This window comes from Monoraphidium neglectum (genome assembly GCF_000611645.1).
Source record: "Monoraphidium neglectum strain SAG 48.87 unplaced genomic scaffold scaffold00345, whole genome shotgun sequence".
NCBI lineage: Eukaryota > Viridiplantae > Chlorophyta > Chlorophyceae > Sphaeropleales > Selenastraceae > Monoraphidium > Monoraphidium neglectum.
Window position 1 is genome coordinate 11415 of NW_014013283.1, and position 13184 is coordinate 24598.

At 63.8% G+C, this 13184-nt stretch overlaps 5 protein-coding genes across 5 annotated transcripts in view; 3 read left to right on the top strand and 2 right to left on the bottom strand.

Annotated features, from left to right (window-relative positions):
• The window catches only part of MNEG_2902 (hypothetical protein), a gene marked incomplete at both ends in the record, with an annotated part of 4502 nt that extends 3239 nt beyond the window's left edge, over positions 1 to 1263 (top strand). Inside the window, 2 exons of the mRNA XM_014048618.1 lie at positions 47 to 551; positions 815 to 1263. Of these exons, the coding sequence (XP_013904072.1) occupies positions 47 to 551; positions 815 to 1263 (954 nt within the window). The remainder of the gene's footprint in view (positions 1 to 46; positions 552 to 814) is intronic.
• Positions 1264 to 1920: 657 nt separating this feature from the next.
• On the bottom strand, positions 1921 to 2956 carry MNEG_2903 (hypothetical protein; the record flags this gene model as incomplete). The annotated part of the gene is made up of 2 exons (XM_014048619.1): positions 1921 to 2304; positions 2615 to 2956. The coding sequence occupies 2 exons, from the start codon at positions 2954 to 2956 to the stop codon at positions 1921 to 1923; spliced, it is 726 nt and encodes a 241-aa protein (XP_013904073.1).
• A 1429-nt stretch (positions 2957 to 4385) lies between these two features.
• MNEG_2904 (hypothetical protein) lies at positions 4386 to 5538 on the top strand (the record flags this gene model as incomplete). Its single annotated transcript, XM_014048620.1, has 4 exons — positions 4386 to 4424; positions 4675 to 4938; positions 5182 to 5291; positions 5469 to 5538. The coding sequence occupies 4 exons, from the start codon at positions 4386 to 4388 to the stop codon at positions 5536 to 5538; spliced, it is 483 nt and encodes a 160-aa protein (XP_013904074.1).
• A 958-nt stretch (positions 5539 to 6496) lies between these two features.
• MNEG_2905 (hypothetical protein) lies at positions 6497 to 9237 on the bottom strand (the record flags this gene model as incomplete). The annotated part of the gene is made up of 6 exons (XM_014048621.1): positions 6497 to 6911; positions 7167 to 7327; positions 7511 to 7716; positions 7922 to 8028; positions 8214 to 8448; positions 8622 to 9237. 6 exons carry the CDS (start codon positions 9235 to 9237, stop codon positions 6497 to 6499), a joined length of 1740 nt encoding a protein of 579 aa, XP_013904075.1.
• Positions 9238 to 11265: 2028 nt separating this feature from the next.
• The window catches only part of MNEG_2906 (hypothetical protein), a gene marked incomplete at both ends in the record, with an annotated part of 3407 nt that continues 1488 nt past the window's right edge, over positions 11266 to 13184 (top strand). Inside the window, 3 exons of the mRNA XM_014048622.1 lie at positions 11266 to 11819; positions 12090 to 12346; positions 12702 to 12796. Of these exons, the coding sequence (XP_013904076.1) occupies positions 11266 to 11819; positions 12090 to 12346; positions 12702 to 12796 (906 nt within the window). The remainder of the gene's footprint in view (positions 11820 to 12089; positions 12347 to 12701; positions 12797 to 13184) is intronic.

Sequence of the window (13184 nt, forward strand, 5' to 3'; positions counted from 1 at the left end):
CCCCACCCGCCCGCCCACCTGATGATGACGCCCCGCCCCTCCACAGGTCGTTGCGTCTGTGCAGCCCCTGTTGCACCGTGCCGCCGCCGCTGGCGCCGCCATCGACATTCACATCACCCAGGGGGCCTCAGACCCTGAGCACGCTGCCCTCCCGTCCAAGGCGCCGCCGCCGGCGCTGCCCATCCCCCTCGCGTCCCCGCGCCGCGCCGCCCGCGGCAGCATGCTGCCGCACCTGATCGAGGCACTGCTGATTGTGGCGGCGGTGCTCGGGGCCGCCGCTGGGTACGTCGCCGGCGGCGCGCTCGCGTGCAACTACCATTTGGAGCCGAGCGACCCGCGGTGGGGCCCCCTGGAGGCGTCCTACAATGCGTCCGTCCTCGCCGCCAGCGGGGGCGCGTGGCCCAAGGGCCAACCCGCGCTCGCAGACACGGCGCCCTCTGTGTGCCGGCTGGCCGGGCGGGCGGACGTGATCGGCGATTATTGTCAGGTGGACTACACGACACAGGCAAAATGGCCGTCGGGCGTGCAGCCGACGGCGTGCCAGCCCATAGGTGCGGGGCTGGGGGGCGTGCGGGGTGGGAAGGGAGGGACTTTTGGGACGGTGAAGTCATGCTGTGACGTGGGGGTGGGAAGGCAGCGGGATAGCGCAGTTGTGATTAGAGTGTTGACGTCTGCAGGTGATTAGGTACGTGTTGCTAGATATCTGTTTGTCAAATCTGACATCATACCTAGCGGCGCCGCCTGGCACTGGATTATTTCTATTAGTACCAAGCCAACATGCCAATCTTGCATCTCCCGCTGCTGTGCCTCGCAGGCCTGTGCTTCATCCTGCCCGGCACCCTCAACATCATCCTCGCCGTCGCCGGCATGCTCCTCACCCCGGCTGCGGCCGCCCTCCTGGTGCGCAGCTGGCGGCTCCGCCGCGGCGCCGACGGCTCGCGCGCGGGGGCCGCGGAGCGCCTTCCCGCCGGCCGAGGCCCGTCGCCAGGCGGCCGCATCACTATTCACGATGAAGCAGACTACGCGTCCAAGGTAACCTCGGCCGCCGTAATCGATGCGGCCGCGTCTGCGGGCGCCGGCATCCGTTTCCACGCCGGCCGCCCAGACCTGCACGCGCTCGTCGCCGACGCGGCCGCGTGCGAAGGCGGCGCGCACGTGTTTGTGTGCGGCCCGAGGGCGCTCACACAGGGCGTGGCGGAGGCGGCGTGCGCGCCCACGGGCGGGCGGCGCGTGCACGTCCACCCCATCAGCTGGGAAGTTTGAAGCCATGGGTTTGCTGGCCGCCGCCAAAGCCAAGAGTTGAGCTTTCCGTCACCCGCTGCTGCCATGTGTGCCCTTGGCTCGCTGCGTTCCTGCGTGCGCCTGCTTTGATGCTTTGCGCGTGCGCCCTGCGTCATCTGAACGCGTGGTGTGTCAACAAACTGCGATGCAGTCACTCAAAATCAAGCGTGGCAATTTGCAAACAATTCATGGGTCGGGTGTGTGTTGAATTGTGAGAGGCCCGGGCACCCAGGCCTAGCGCTGCAGAGGGTGGTGGGTAACAGTACTGCGATATCTGTTGACTCGAGCTGGGACCATCCATGCTGCGTCAGCAACCTCTTGGGGCCATCCATGCTGCGTCAGCAACCTCTTGGGGTGGCATAGCAGAACCAGGATGCACTGTGGAAAAACAGTGGCTGATGAGTCAAAGCTGGGACTTCTATGTCAAGAAGAGGGCTCGCAGCCGTGGCGCCCCCCACCTGCATGTGCAGCACCCGCGTGAGCCTCAAGCCACCGACCCTGGTCAGGAGCGCCTGCGCGTGCTGCACCCGCGCCTGTGCCGTTGCTATACGGCTTCAGCGACAACTTGCTGCATCCTTGTGACGTCAGAAAGGGATAGTTCATAAGCAAACTTGCAAAATGTAGGTTACACGTCAACAACTACTGCTTTCGTCGCTTCTTCTGCCGCAAAGCCTGCGGCCAATCATCCGCCCCGTTGCCATCCCCCTCCCCCAAAGTTGTGCCTGCGGCGCCGGTGCCCGCTCCCTTGCCGCCCTTACCGCCGCCTCCCCCTCCACCTCCTCCACCGCCACCCAGCCGCCGGGCCATCTGCTCGTCGCTGACGTCAGCGCCTTGCCCCTTGGCCACGCCGCCCTCCGCCGCCGCCGCCGCCGCAGCCGAGCCCTTCGCTGCGGCGCCCGCTGCCTGGCCGAAGCTGCCGAAAGAGACGCGGCCGCTGCCCGAAGCGAGGGCCTCGGGGAGGGGGTCGCGCTCGCAAACGACCACGCACCGCTTGCCGCTGGCAGCCGGCAACACCCAATGGGCCTGCGGGGTCAGGGGCAGGCACGGAGCGCGGCGCGCGGAAGGGGCGTGTGGGTTTCGGTGGTTTGAGGGGCGGCACAGCTGGGTGCAGCCGCAGGAGGCGGGGGTGTGTGCTGAGCGTAAGGGGGGGTGATGTTGCGGAACAGCTCTTCTCGCTTTCACCAATTCTGTGGCGGGGGCTGCGACGAGAGATGCCTGAGCAGCGGGGTACATGCACCTGCTGATGTCAACTTGCTGCAACCTTGACGACCCCGCCTGGCCTTGGCGTGTCGCTATTCAAACCAAGGGAAGCCAAAAAGTGCCGCGCAGTCACCTCTGCATCAGCCTGCTGCGCCGCGGCCTCGTCCGCCCCGAAAGCGTCCTCCGCCTTGCGCTTCTGCGCGGCCCGCTGCATGAATTTCATTCCTTGCAGCCTGTCCGACACCGCCGCGCCGCCCACGCCGCTAGTGCCGGCCGCTGCTGCCTGCTGCTGCTGCTGCTGCTGCTGCTGCTGCTGCTGCTGCTGCTGTTGCTGCTGCTGTCCGCCAGTACTCGCGACTGACTCTGCCGGTGGCTGCCGCGGCTTGCTACGCTGCATGAACGGCAAGTTGAGCAGCGTGCTCGACATCTTGGCCGGGGGATCGGCGCTGGCTGGGGGCCCTTTGGGGGGAGCCATAGCTTTCAGCGCTGCTGCTTCTGCTTGTGCTGCGCCGCCGACTGCACGCACTTGTCGCACTAGCCGTCAGCGGCTGAGGTGATGTCTGCGGCGACTGGCAGGACTATCCTATGAAATTTTATGACGCTTTGGCAATAAGCATATAAAGAGACGATCCAGCAGGTGAAACACTCGCTCAGGACTACAGTACTAACGCACGAGATAAGCGACCAGCATGCTTCAATGACTTCTTGAATACACTCTGCTTGCACCTACGGCATGCGTGATGCGTGTTTGTGTTGGGCAGGAGGAACCAGATCAGTCATGCTCTTGCTGGTGTGCCCACACTTGGTGCCGATGGTGAATGCTGTGTCCTTCCGCAGTTTCCAGTTCTGATGTCATGCTCTCAAGCCGGCCACGCTGAAGCCAAAATAATACTCTCAAATGTCATGGCGAACTGAGGATTTGCAGGCATGGCCGTCAAGCACTCGTAATTGAGCCTTGCGTTGTACACTGCACCGCCCGCTGTCCCAGCGCAACATCACGTTTGCTGCGGACTCTTGTTGGCACGCGAGAATACTCAAGCCTAGTGTCCCATGATGTGATTGGAGGGAGGTGTGCTGAACCTGCCCAGCTTGGTCAAACGTGCCCCTCCATTTTGCGGGTCGACTCCAGGAGACAGAACAGCAAATCCACATGGCAGCATGACAGGTTTTGAATCATTTGGGGGTGTCAAATCAACAATTTCAGTGGCTGTACCATCAAGCAGGCATAACGGCGGCATGTAGCCGATTTTGCAGCGCTGGTCGCCAAGCGCCGCTTGGCGGGTCACCTGACATGAACCAGAAATCAGACGCCAGGCACCCCTGGCGCTTCACAACCAGCGGGCTTTTAATCATCTTACTACGCCATCAGCATAGACTGCTCTCGCGGCCTCTGCTCTATCCCGGAGAAGCTGCTGGATCGATCTCCGACCACAAACGCGTCGTCCGCGCAGCACATCGTTCTGAGTCCAGAAACCAGCACGTATCCAGTTTTGATTCTCGCCATGCAGGCTCGCGAGCTTACCTGCCAGCGGCAGCGCAGCGCTGAGGGCGGGCTCACGCACAGGCGCCACAACTCCTGCGCATTGCCTCGCACTACCTCCATCGCGGGCATGGTGCCACGGCGGCGGCAGCGCTGCGGTGCCACAGCAGAGCCAGACCGGCCATACATCGCACCTACGGAGAACCCCATCGGCTGGACCATCAATGTGCGTGCAAGTGCTCCCTCGCTGGCAGTCCTGACACGTGCACGATGCCTTCAACAGACTGCAGACCGAGACAACCACCCTTTCTCCGGCGAACGAAGCTGAAATCTGTGAGGAGCAATCGAGCAACCCTTTGCGCACGCGCGCCCACCTTGTCCACAACAGGAGAGTTATGGCATAGGGCAGGGCAACACCATTTCAATGGCACTCCCAAAGCCTGTTGAGCTGCCGCTGAAAGAGGTGGGCATGGTCAGCACACTGCAAGCATTTGCTCAAGAAGACCTGGGATTGTGCTTGCAATGCCCCTATTTTATTTGATGGCAAGCTGACTGGGACAGGAAGCCCGTACTAGTATGCCCACACCCTGAGCACAGGCCTGCATATCTCGCCTTGCGCCACCACTGTTTCATGAAGTCGCCCGGCTGGCCTTCTTGCCTCACCTTCTCCCTGCTGTGTTCAACATGCCTCTCAATCTTCACTACCCCTCCAGGACGGCACTCGCATGTCATACGAGGAGCTTCTTGACAGCACCGCCGCCACTCGCAAAACCCTGCAGCTGCAGGCCGCCGTCAACCTGACCAACATTAGCGGGGACGAGCGCGCCGCGCGCGGGCGCGCAGGGAAGGCCCTGCTCGTCGTCGCAGCTGCCGCGGCCGCTGCCGCGGCCGCCCTGCACCTAGGCCCTGGCGCGCGGGCGGCTGCGCTCGGGGTGCCGTTTTGGCTGGGCTACAGCCTCATAGAGTCCAGCCGCCAGGTGGGCGGTTGCTGGGGCGGCCGAGGTGCAAGTGCACACGCAATGGGCGGTCCTCCTGCTGTTCGAGGCTTTGCATAGGGCGGCTATTGTTGATATCATGCTAGGGCTCACTTTGCTCGCTCCCGGCGCTCCCGGCGTTGAGGGCAACTCCCCTGCGCCGCCCCAAAGCTCACGCCGGCCATCTACCCCCTGCCCCTGGCCTTCGTCACCTTGACCGCCCCATCCTTCGACCCCCCCGGTCAGGGCATCTGCTCCATCGCCCAGGCCGGCGCGTGGGACGTGGACGGCTGCGGCCTGCAGTACATCGAGGACGCGTCGCTCGCCTCCAAGATCCGCGCCAAGGTCAACAACATGTGAGCCTGTGCACGCACGCGCGTGTGATCAGGGCAACACCCCTACTGCTGGCGCGGGCGGGCACCACACGGGGCGGTGCTTTTGAACCTGCATCGTCTCCTTGTTTGGCATGCGAAATTCCCTTCCTGTGCAAGGTTAACCCTGAAATCCACCCTCCTGAAACCGCTGCACGGCAGGTACATTCAGAGCGTCGTGGTGGCAGGCACCATGGCGGGCGCCTTTGCGCTGCTCCCGCTGCCGCAGTAGGCTGCAGGCCCCAAGTCTGCAAGAACCCGCCAGTCTGGGTGTGCATCTCAGCTGGCCCACCGGCTACACCTCAGTGTAAGCGCGACAGCCGCTTTGGTGCTTGTGCGCTCTTCATGTTTGTTATGAGGGCATTTGTGTTGCACTGGTTGAGGTCGCGGGCGTCAATAAGCCCTGAAACAAGGCCATTCCCTGCTGGCTTTTTGTGCTGCTACCCTGTGGAATGAAGGCAAACCTGACTCGAGGAGAGTTTACAGTTGGTTGGTACTGTGTGGAGCAATGAGTTGTAAGAGGTCTTGCTGTGTTGTATCCAGGTAGCAGGTCGCGTGCGCCGGCCGAAGGGGTCATCAAACGTGCTGTGGGGCTCACATATGCTGCTGCCATCTGCAGCAGCAACAACAACGGAATCGCATCGCAGCACACCAGCAAAGGTAGGGGTGCGCGTCCCAATTTCAAACTTGGCGCCGGGCAGCAGCCAACCATGAGGCAGTTTTTTCATGCACGACCCAAAGAGGGAGGCGGCTGACATCATGTCAGCGAAGCCGAGCAAGGCAAGACATTGCAGGCACTAGCTGTTGCATGCGCCGCATGGGGGCAGGCAGCTGCCACACATGTTTTTGAGACGGATGTGTGTCAGATGGGGGAAAGGGCGCGCACAGAGGCAAAGGCGTCGGCCGCAGACCCCAGTTGATTTGGACACGAGCGGACAGGCTGGGGCTTGGTTCACATGCTTGGTGGTGGCTGCACAGTGTTGATCAAAAAGTGAAGCGCACGTCAGACGTTCAGACGTCATTTGTGCACATGGGATGACTGACGTGAGTGCTGAGCGAGCAGCCGTCAAATCATGCCAGCTGGGGAGCCGGCACAGCGACTCCCCCGCCGGCGGCGCCTCTGCCGCGCGCGCAGACCGCCGCGCAAGCGCCTCAGCGGCGATGGCCCTCCAAACCAACAAGAAGATCCTTCAGTTTGGGTTCGGGAACATGGTGGGGTTGATGTGGGGGTACGCGTCGGCCCCGAAGCCGCGCAGGCAGTAGCTCGCCTTGTCCGCCTCGCCCGCGCCGGCCGGCCACAGGAGGCACATGTTGTCGGCGTCCCCCAGGTACTTGCTAAACGCGCAGAAGTAGCTGCAGTAGTGCACGCCGTGCGCGATCCAGCCCATGCTCTCGGGGCTCTGGCACATGTCGGACTGGCTGTAGACCGCCATCTTCTGCCAGGCGCGCGGCTGGGCGGGCATGTCGCTGCTGGTGAGTTGCACGAGGCCGCCGAGGCGCGCGTAGGGCCAGTAGCCGTTGGGGTTGGGGGTGGGGACCTTGAGGTTGGGGCAGGCGACGGTCTTGGGGGCGCAGGGCATCTGGGGGGTGATGTCATACTCGTACCTGGGTGGGGAGTTGGGTGCGCAAGCAAGGAGCAGCGGGAGGGGCGGTGAGCGACGCGTGTGCGAGGGTTGAGTTCTGGTGTGGGCTGAGTTCTTGCTGCGTGGGATGGGGCGCGCTTGCCACCGGTTCACACTTGTGACCTATGCGCGCATAGGCTAGCAGCTGTGTCACGGCTGCTCAGGCCGAGATGCGGTGTGCAACAGGGCGAACCCTGGGCCCGATTTCTGATGACTGACATGACCCAAACAGACTCACTGGATGTTGCGGGCATTGATCTTGGAGTTGAAGTAGGCAGCAAACGTGTCATCGCCCACGTTTGAGGCGGCGAATGCCACCACGGTGAGAAGCGGCGCCTGGCTCGGCAGCTGCTTGCGGCCGGCTCCCTTGCTGGTGGCGTTGCCCTGCTGCAGGTAAGCCTGCCGGGTTTAAGCAAGATGGGAGGCCGCCCAAAACATGTCAGAACATTTGGGGCATGTTGGATACACGGGCGCTCTAAGCAAGGCAGGACACAGGATGTGCAAAAACGCATGTTGTATCGCGTGCGCGCGCCCCGGCACGCTGCGACAGTCGTGCTTCAAGCGTGCCCTCTACCCTCCCACCTGCGTGCGCGCAGCCAGCAGCCCGGCCAGCGTGCCGCCCGAGGAGTGGCCGGAGAAGGTGATGTCGGTGATGGTGCCTGCGGCAAGCTGGGATTCCAAAATGCTCTGGAGGCCGCCGTCCCAAAGCTGGTGGGCGTAAGACAGGAAGCCCTTGTGGAGTAGGCCGGGGCCAAAGGCGGCGTCCTCCTGCATGTTGTAGTCGAAATCTGTGGCGGCAACGTGTGTGTGTGTGTGTGCGCGCAAAGGATGGACGTCACGACACATATTCGATGAGTATCGCGTGCATATGATATCCACACATACCGATGCGGCCGCAACGCTGTTCTTGCAACATTGGTGCACCATGCATCGCAGGACCAGGCAGAGAGGCCCCCCGGGCCGCGCAAGCTCGTGTCCAGGCGGGCAGCGCACCCGTCATCCACTCTGCCGAAGAGGCGGTGCCGCGGATGAGGACCAGCAGATGGGCGCCTTGCTTGACAACAGCAGCCATCGGGACCGCGGTGACTTTCAGGCCGTAGCTGCGCCACAGCAGCGGGTCATATGAGGGATGGTCATGACAATATAGGACGCGGCGTGGCAAACACACGTGAACAATGCACGTGTCGCACCCACGCGATGCCACGTAGCCCATTTGTCTTAACGGCTTTGCGCATGCGGCATGGTCACATCGGTCGCACTACTCTGCATGCTTCTTCATGCGCACCTCCTAAGGTCGCTGGAGATGCGTGGCGTGTCAAGCAGCTCCCATCCCTTCGGCGCCACCCAGCCACTGGCCTTGCCCACGGCGCCGCAGTGGCCCCACAGCTGCAGGCGCTGCACGTGCTTGTAGAGCCAGCCGTAGGTGCCGCCCTCCTCCTGCAGCAGCTTCTTGGTGGAGAAGCTCTTGGGGAGCTGCCCCTTGGAGCGGCGGTCGGCAAGAGGCTGGGGGACGGGCTTGCCTGCGGGGCGGTCGTGTGGGCGGTTCGTCTTGAGGAGTAGAAGCGGCGTGTTTACTATGCTGTACACATGAGCACACATGCACATGACCAAACCTGAGTGTGCTGCATCTCGTGCGGCGTCTTGTGTGCATGCCCCCTTCCTTGACCCCGTGCCACCATCCACATGGGCACACCTGCTGCATCGACCGACGCCGGCATGGAGATCGCCGCTGGGTTGCAGTTCAGGGGCGGGTTGGAGATCATGCCGCCCAGCATGTCGAAGATTGAGCACGCCATCTGGTTGTTTGGCTGTCCCATTCCGGTGCTCTCGCACAGCGCGTCCGCGCGGATGGGGAAGGGCGGCAGCGAGATCGGCAGCACCGGGCACGCCAACTGGAAAACGGTCTTGAAGAGCGACCCCAGGTCCGGCCCAGACTGCGACGCCCCTTGCGCTTCGCCGGGGCCGGCCCCGCGCAGGCCCGTGCCGGTGGTGGCGCCGGGTGCGCCGCCGAGGCTGCTGAGGCCGCTAAGGCCCGCGCTCAGCAGGTTGGCGATGAGGGGCAGCGTCTGCTCCTTGGCGGCCGCCGGCTGGGGCAGCGGCGCGAGCAGCAGCAGCAGCGCCAGCGGGAGGAGCATGGGCGCGCCGGCGGTGGCGCGCGGTTTGGAGCTGGTTGCAGTCATGGCGGCGGCCTTGGGGGGGATCCTGTGTTTGAAGGGGGTGGCGCGAATCGGCGAAGCGCGTGGCTGGTCAAACGCTGGCTGGTTGGGCAGCTCCATGGCGCCGACTCGTTCACGCACGGCCCGAAGCATAGCTATAGCTCTGATGCAATTCGCGTACTGTTGGTCGTTAAAGGTCATCAATGCCAGTGCGGGATGGCGGCGTGCTTGTTTGACACGGTGCATGAGTGCAGGCTCCCTGGCCGGCGGTCCAACGTGGCGGTTGCTGGCCGGGGGTCGGCTGCGTCAAGCGATGCTGCTCCCACCTGCTTGATCGGTTGAAGCACAGTTAAGTATTTGTTGCTTGAGTGTGTGCGTGTCTAGGCCGCGTGAAGGGCCAATGGTGCCAAGGTCGATGTCGGGTCTGTACTCGCCGAGCTGTACCGTAAGGCCGGCCAACAGAAAGTGAGCATTCAATAAAACGTGAATGATCGATCCAACTTGCAGCGGCAATGACCAGAGCTTGCGAGCTTGGACCGTCAACCGACTGATTTGAACTGGCCACGCAAGCAGCTCAAGCGGGTGTGCGCTTTCCACTGTGGAAACCGTAGTTCAGAGCGTCAAAAGCTCATCATGTCATACCTGTGAGCTTTGAGTGTGTGCTGCATACGTCCCGCTCAGCACAGCTGCATCGACGGCCGCCCTACCGTCATTACCGTCACCTTTTAGACTGTGGTCGCCAGGGAACTTCCCCTTCCGATGAGCTTTGAGTGATGCCAATGCAGCCACCCCAGCAGCACTCGCATCACCATGCTGACGGTGGCATGCGGCCGGCGGCACATGCCTATGGCAACACAGCGCGCGTTGCAACACCGCCCACTCATGAGGATGTTGCTTGGAGTGCTGCTGGCTGTGTTGGCACCAGCGACGGCACCGTGGCGTTGCCCTGCAGGTCCGCAGAAATGGAAGGAAGATGTGTCCCAGTGCCGGTGCAAGGCGCTGTGTACTGGTTGTGTGTGTTCCAGGTGCATGATAGTGCTTCGGCCCTTGCCCTTGAGAAAGCCTGTCCATTGCAGCAGCAGCGAAAAGAGTGCATGCCGACCCCCAATGGGTTGTAAAACCATGTGTCAGATGCATCAGGGTGGCGATGCCCGTGCACCCACGCGAATCTCTTCGTACGGTCAGCGCAACAATTCGTGTTTGAGATTCTGTCATTACCATCGGCCGTTTCTTGCGCGCCTTTGTCAGTGCGTCGCACCAGACCAGCAAGCGGACGCTATTTAATGATACCAAGCCACAGGTGCCGACACGTTACGGCGAGATGAAATCAAATCAGCCGCTGCAGGGTTGTGTTGATGTTTTTGGAGGGAAATCATCAAGCTTTGGTCGGGGATGGGACCTTCCTGCACCGACTGATACAATTTTGACCCCAGTGTGCATGTGCCCTGGGCTATTGGCATACCCTTCGACTTGTGTTCCCTTGATCTCTTGTGCTTAGTGCTCCGCCAAGAGACGCGCCTGCGCCATGCTTCTTACTGTACCTGGGGTCCTCTCGCATAGCGCCAGGCGATTTGCTGAACTCATCGACATCCGCCGCGACAGTCGCCAGCAACCTGTGTGCGTGGTCGCATCGGCGATGCATTGGGTTCCGCCCGGCAGCCGCTGGCTTGAATTGAGCGAGGTTCATCATCAGTAGCGCACGATGTGTGCCGGCTGTGCCCGTGCTGTGCTACGCCGACTGCCCTCAAGCGACAAATGGCAATTTTAGACATCACAAGACGCTTATCAAAAATATTTCTATATCATCCTGCCGCACAAGAGTTTGCCCCGACACCTTTCTTCTTTTTTCGTGTCCCCCTCGACCCCACATCGTAGCTGTGTTTGTTGTCGTCAAGGATCGGCAGCACACAGCAGCTAGTGCTCACAGACGACTGACCTGCCGCGTGCGCCCACAGCGATCTGCAGTACTGGTCACCCGCAGTGCGCTGCAACGCGTCCGCCGAGCGAGCACCCGGCCAGGCCGTGCCCACCTCCAGCTACACCATAGCGCACATACCAGGACACGCGCGGCGACGCATACGCCACGGCGCCCAGACCCAAGCCCAGCAGCCAGCGAGCAGCTGACAAGGTGTCCTGTCCGCGCCCGGGGCAGTCCTCAAAACGGCCGCCGTGCCACGGGCCATGGCGGCCCTACGCGCGGCCATAGCCGCCCTCCAAGACAAGGTGCAACGCAAGCAGCGGCAGCTGCGCGAGCTCAGCGCCACCAACGAGCGCCTGCAGGTGCGCGCCGCATCCCTGCACCTGCTGGCTCGCGTGACCGCCGAGGCAGACGCCGCGCGCGCCGCCTTCGGCGTCGCGTGCGAGCACTCCGCCGCTGAGCGGCGCCGGCTCGAAGCGCTGCTCGAAGAGGATGGCGCGCGCTGGACCGCGGCCGTCGGCGTGGGCGCCGCCAGCCCCGGCACGGCCGCTAGCGCTGGCGGCTCCTGCATTGACGCGCTGAGTGAGGCGTCGGGGCAGCCGCCGCCGCCGCTGCAGCAGGAGCAGCAGCAGCAGCAGCAGCAGCAGCAGCAGCAGCAGCAGCAGGCAGGCAGCAATTCCTGCGGAGGCAGCGCCAGTGTCACCACGAGTGGCCCTGCGTCCACCGGGCAGCTGGGGGCGGCCGCTGCGCGAGGCGACGACCTGTTGACCAGGCTGCCTCACCTGCAGCCAGGCACATGCCTCCTGCACGTCCAGGGGTGCGTGCGCCCGCGGCCGCGAGCCCCGCTTGGTCCAACACGCGACCCCCGCTCGCTTTGACACGCGCTTGGTTTGACGCGCGCGCCGCATCGCGCACTTATCCCGCGGCGCTGTGAGGGCCGGGGCTGAACGCCCGGGCTGCGCGCCTTCTGCGCAGCCGGCGCCGCGCCGCGCGCGCGGGCATCGTCCCTCCACCTGAAACCCTCTTCATCCGACCTCCCCGACCCTGCTCCCACCGGCGCGCGACCCTTTTCCCCGCCCGGCCGTAGGACGCCGCCCGAGGCGGTCGCTGATTATGCATCCATGGACGCGAACGAGGCAAAGTCGCGGTGGCGCGATCTGGTGGACGAGGCGCTCGTGATTCAGGGGGACTGCGCGTCCGAGGAACAGCTTGACGCCGCGCTGGGGCGCTGCGCGGTCAAGATGCTCAGGTCGGTCCGGCAGGGGAAGGTGGAGGGGCGACGGGGGGATCACGGCGCGCGCCGCTGCTTGGGGGTGGCGCGGCGGCGGCTGGTCGTCGGCGCCAGTGGGCACGCTTCGCCCACGCGGGCTCGCAGTGGAAGGGGGGGAAGCCATGCTCGATCCTGCCCACCAGTGGCTGCGCTGTTCTGCAGGTGTTTCCACACGTGCAATGGCACACGGTCCACGTTCTGCACAGCTACGCTTTTGCGAATGCATGCACCCACAAAACACGCGCCCACATTCGCTCACACAAGCGCGCGCACCCACATGCACACTCGTGCGCACACAGACACACACAAAAAGCCAAACAAGCACGCGCACACACACTTTCTGATCCCACCGCTCCAGGTGGAAAAACCTGCTCCTCTTGCTCAACCCGCGGGCGTTCCAGCCCCTGACCTACACACGCTACGACGCAGACGGGGCCAGCCTGATGTTTTCCAACCAGCGGGACGCGCCGCACGACCACTGGCGGCAGGCGCTCTTCGAGGGGGCGCGCCTGAGCCGCCACCAGGTGCGCCGGGGGGGGGGGGCTGATTGTTGGGGCGGTGTGAAAATGCAGGGAACGCCAGCAGGCCGGAGCCGTGTGGGGCTGCAGGCGGCGATAGAGCTTGCCTTTGCTCGGCGCCGCGTGCGCCGCATTCGATTGGCCGGGGCCGCAGCCGTCTTTAGCGCTCAGCCACGCTGGGGCCCTCGCACGGCCGACACGCTCGCGTCCCAAGCTCCCAACCTCGACCCGCCCGCGCCGTGCCCCGCGCCCCACGCCCCATGCCCCTGTCTGTACCGCCGCCAGGGCCTGCTCATTGTCGACGTGTACCGCCTGTGCGAGGAGCGCGTGAAGCAGCTGCACGCGGAGCGCGCTGACCTGGCGGCCCGCCTGCAGCGGCTCGCGGCCCCCGGGG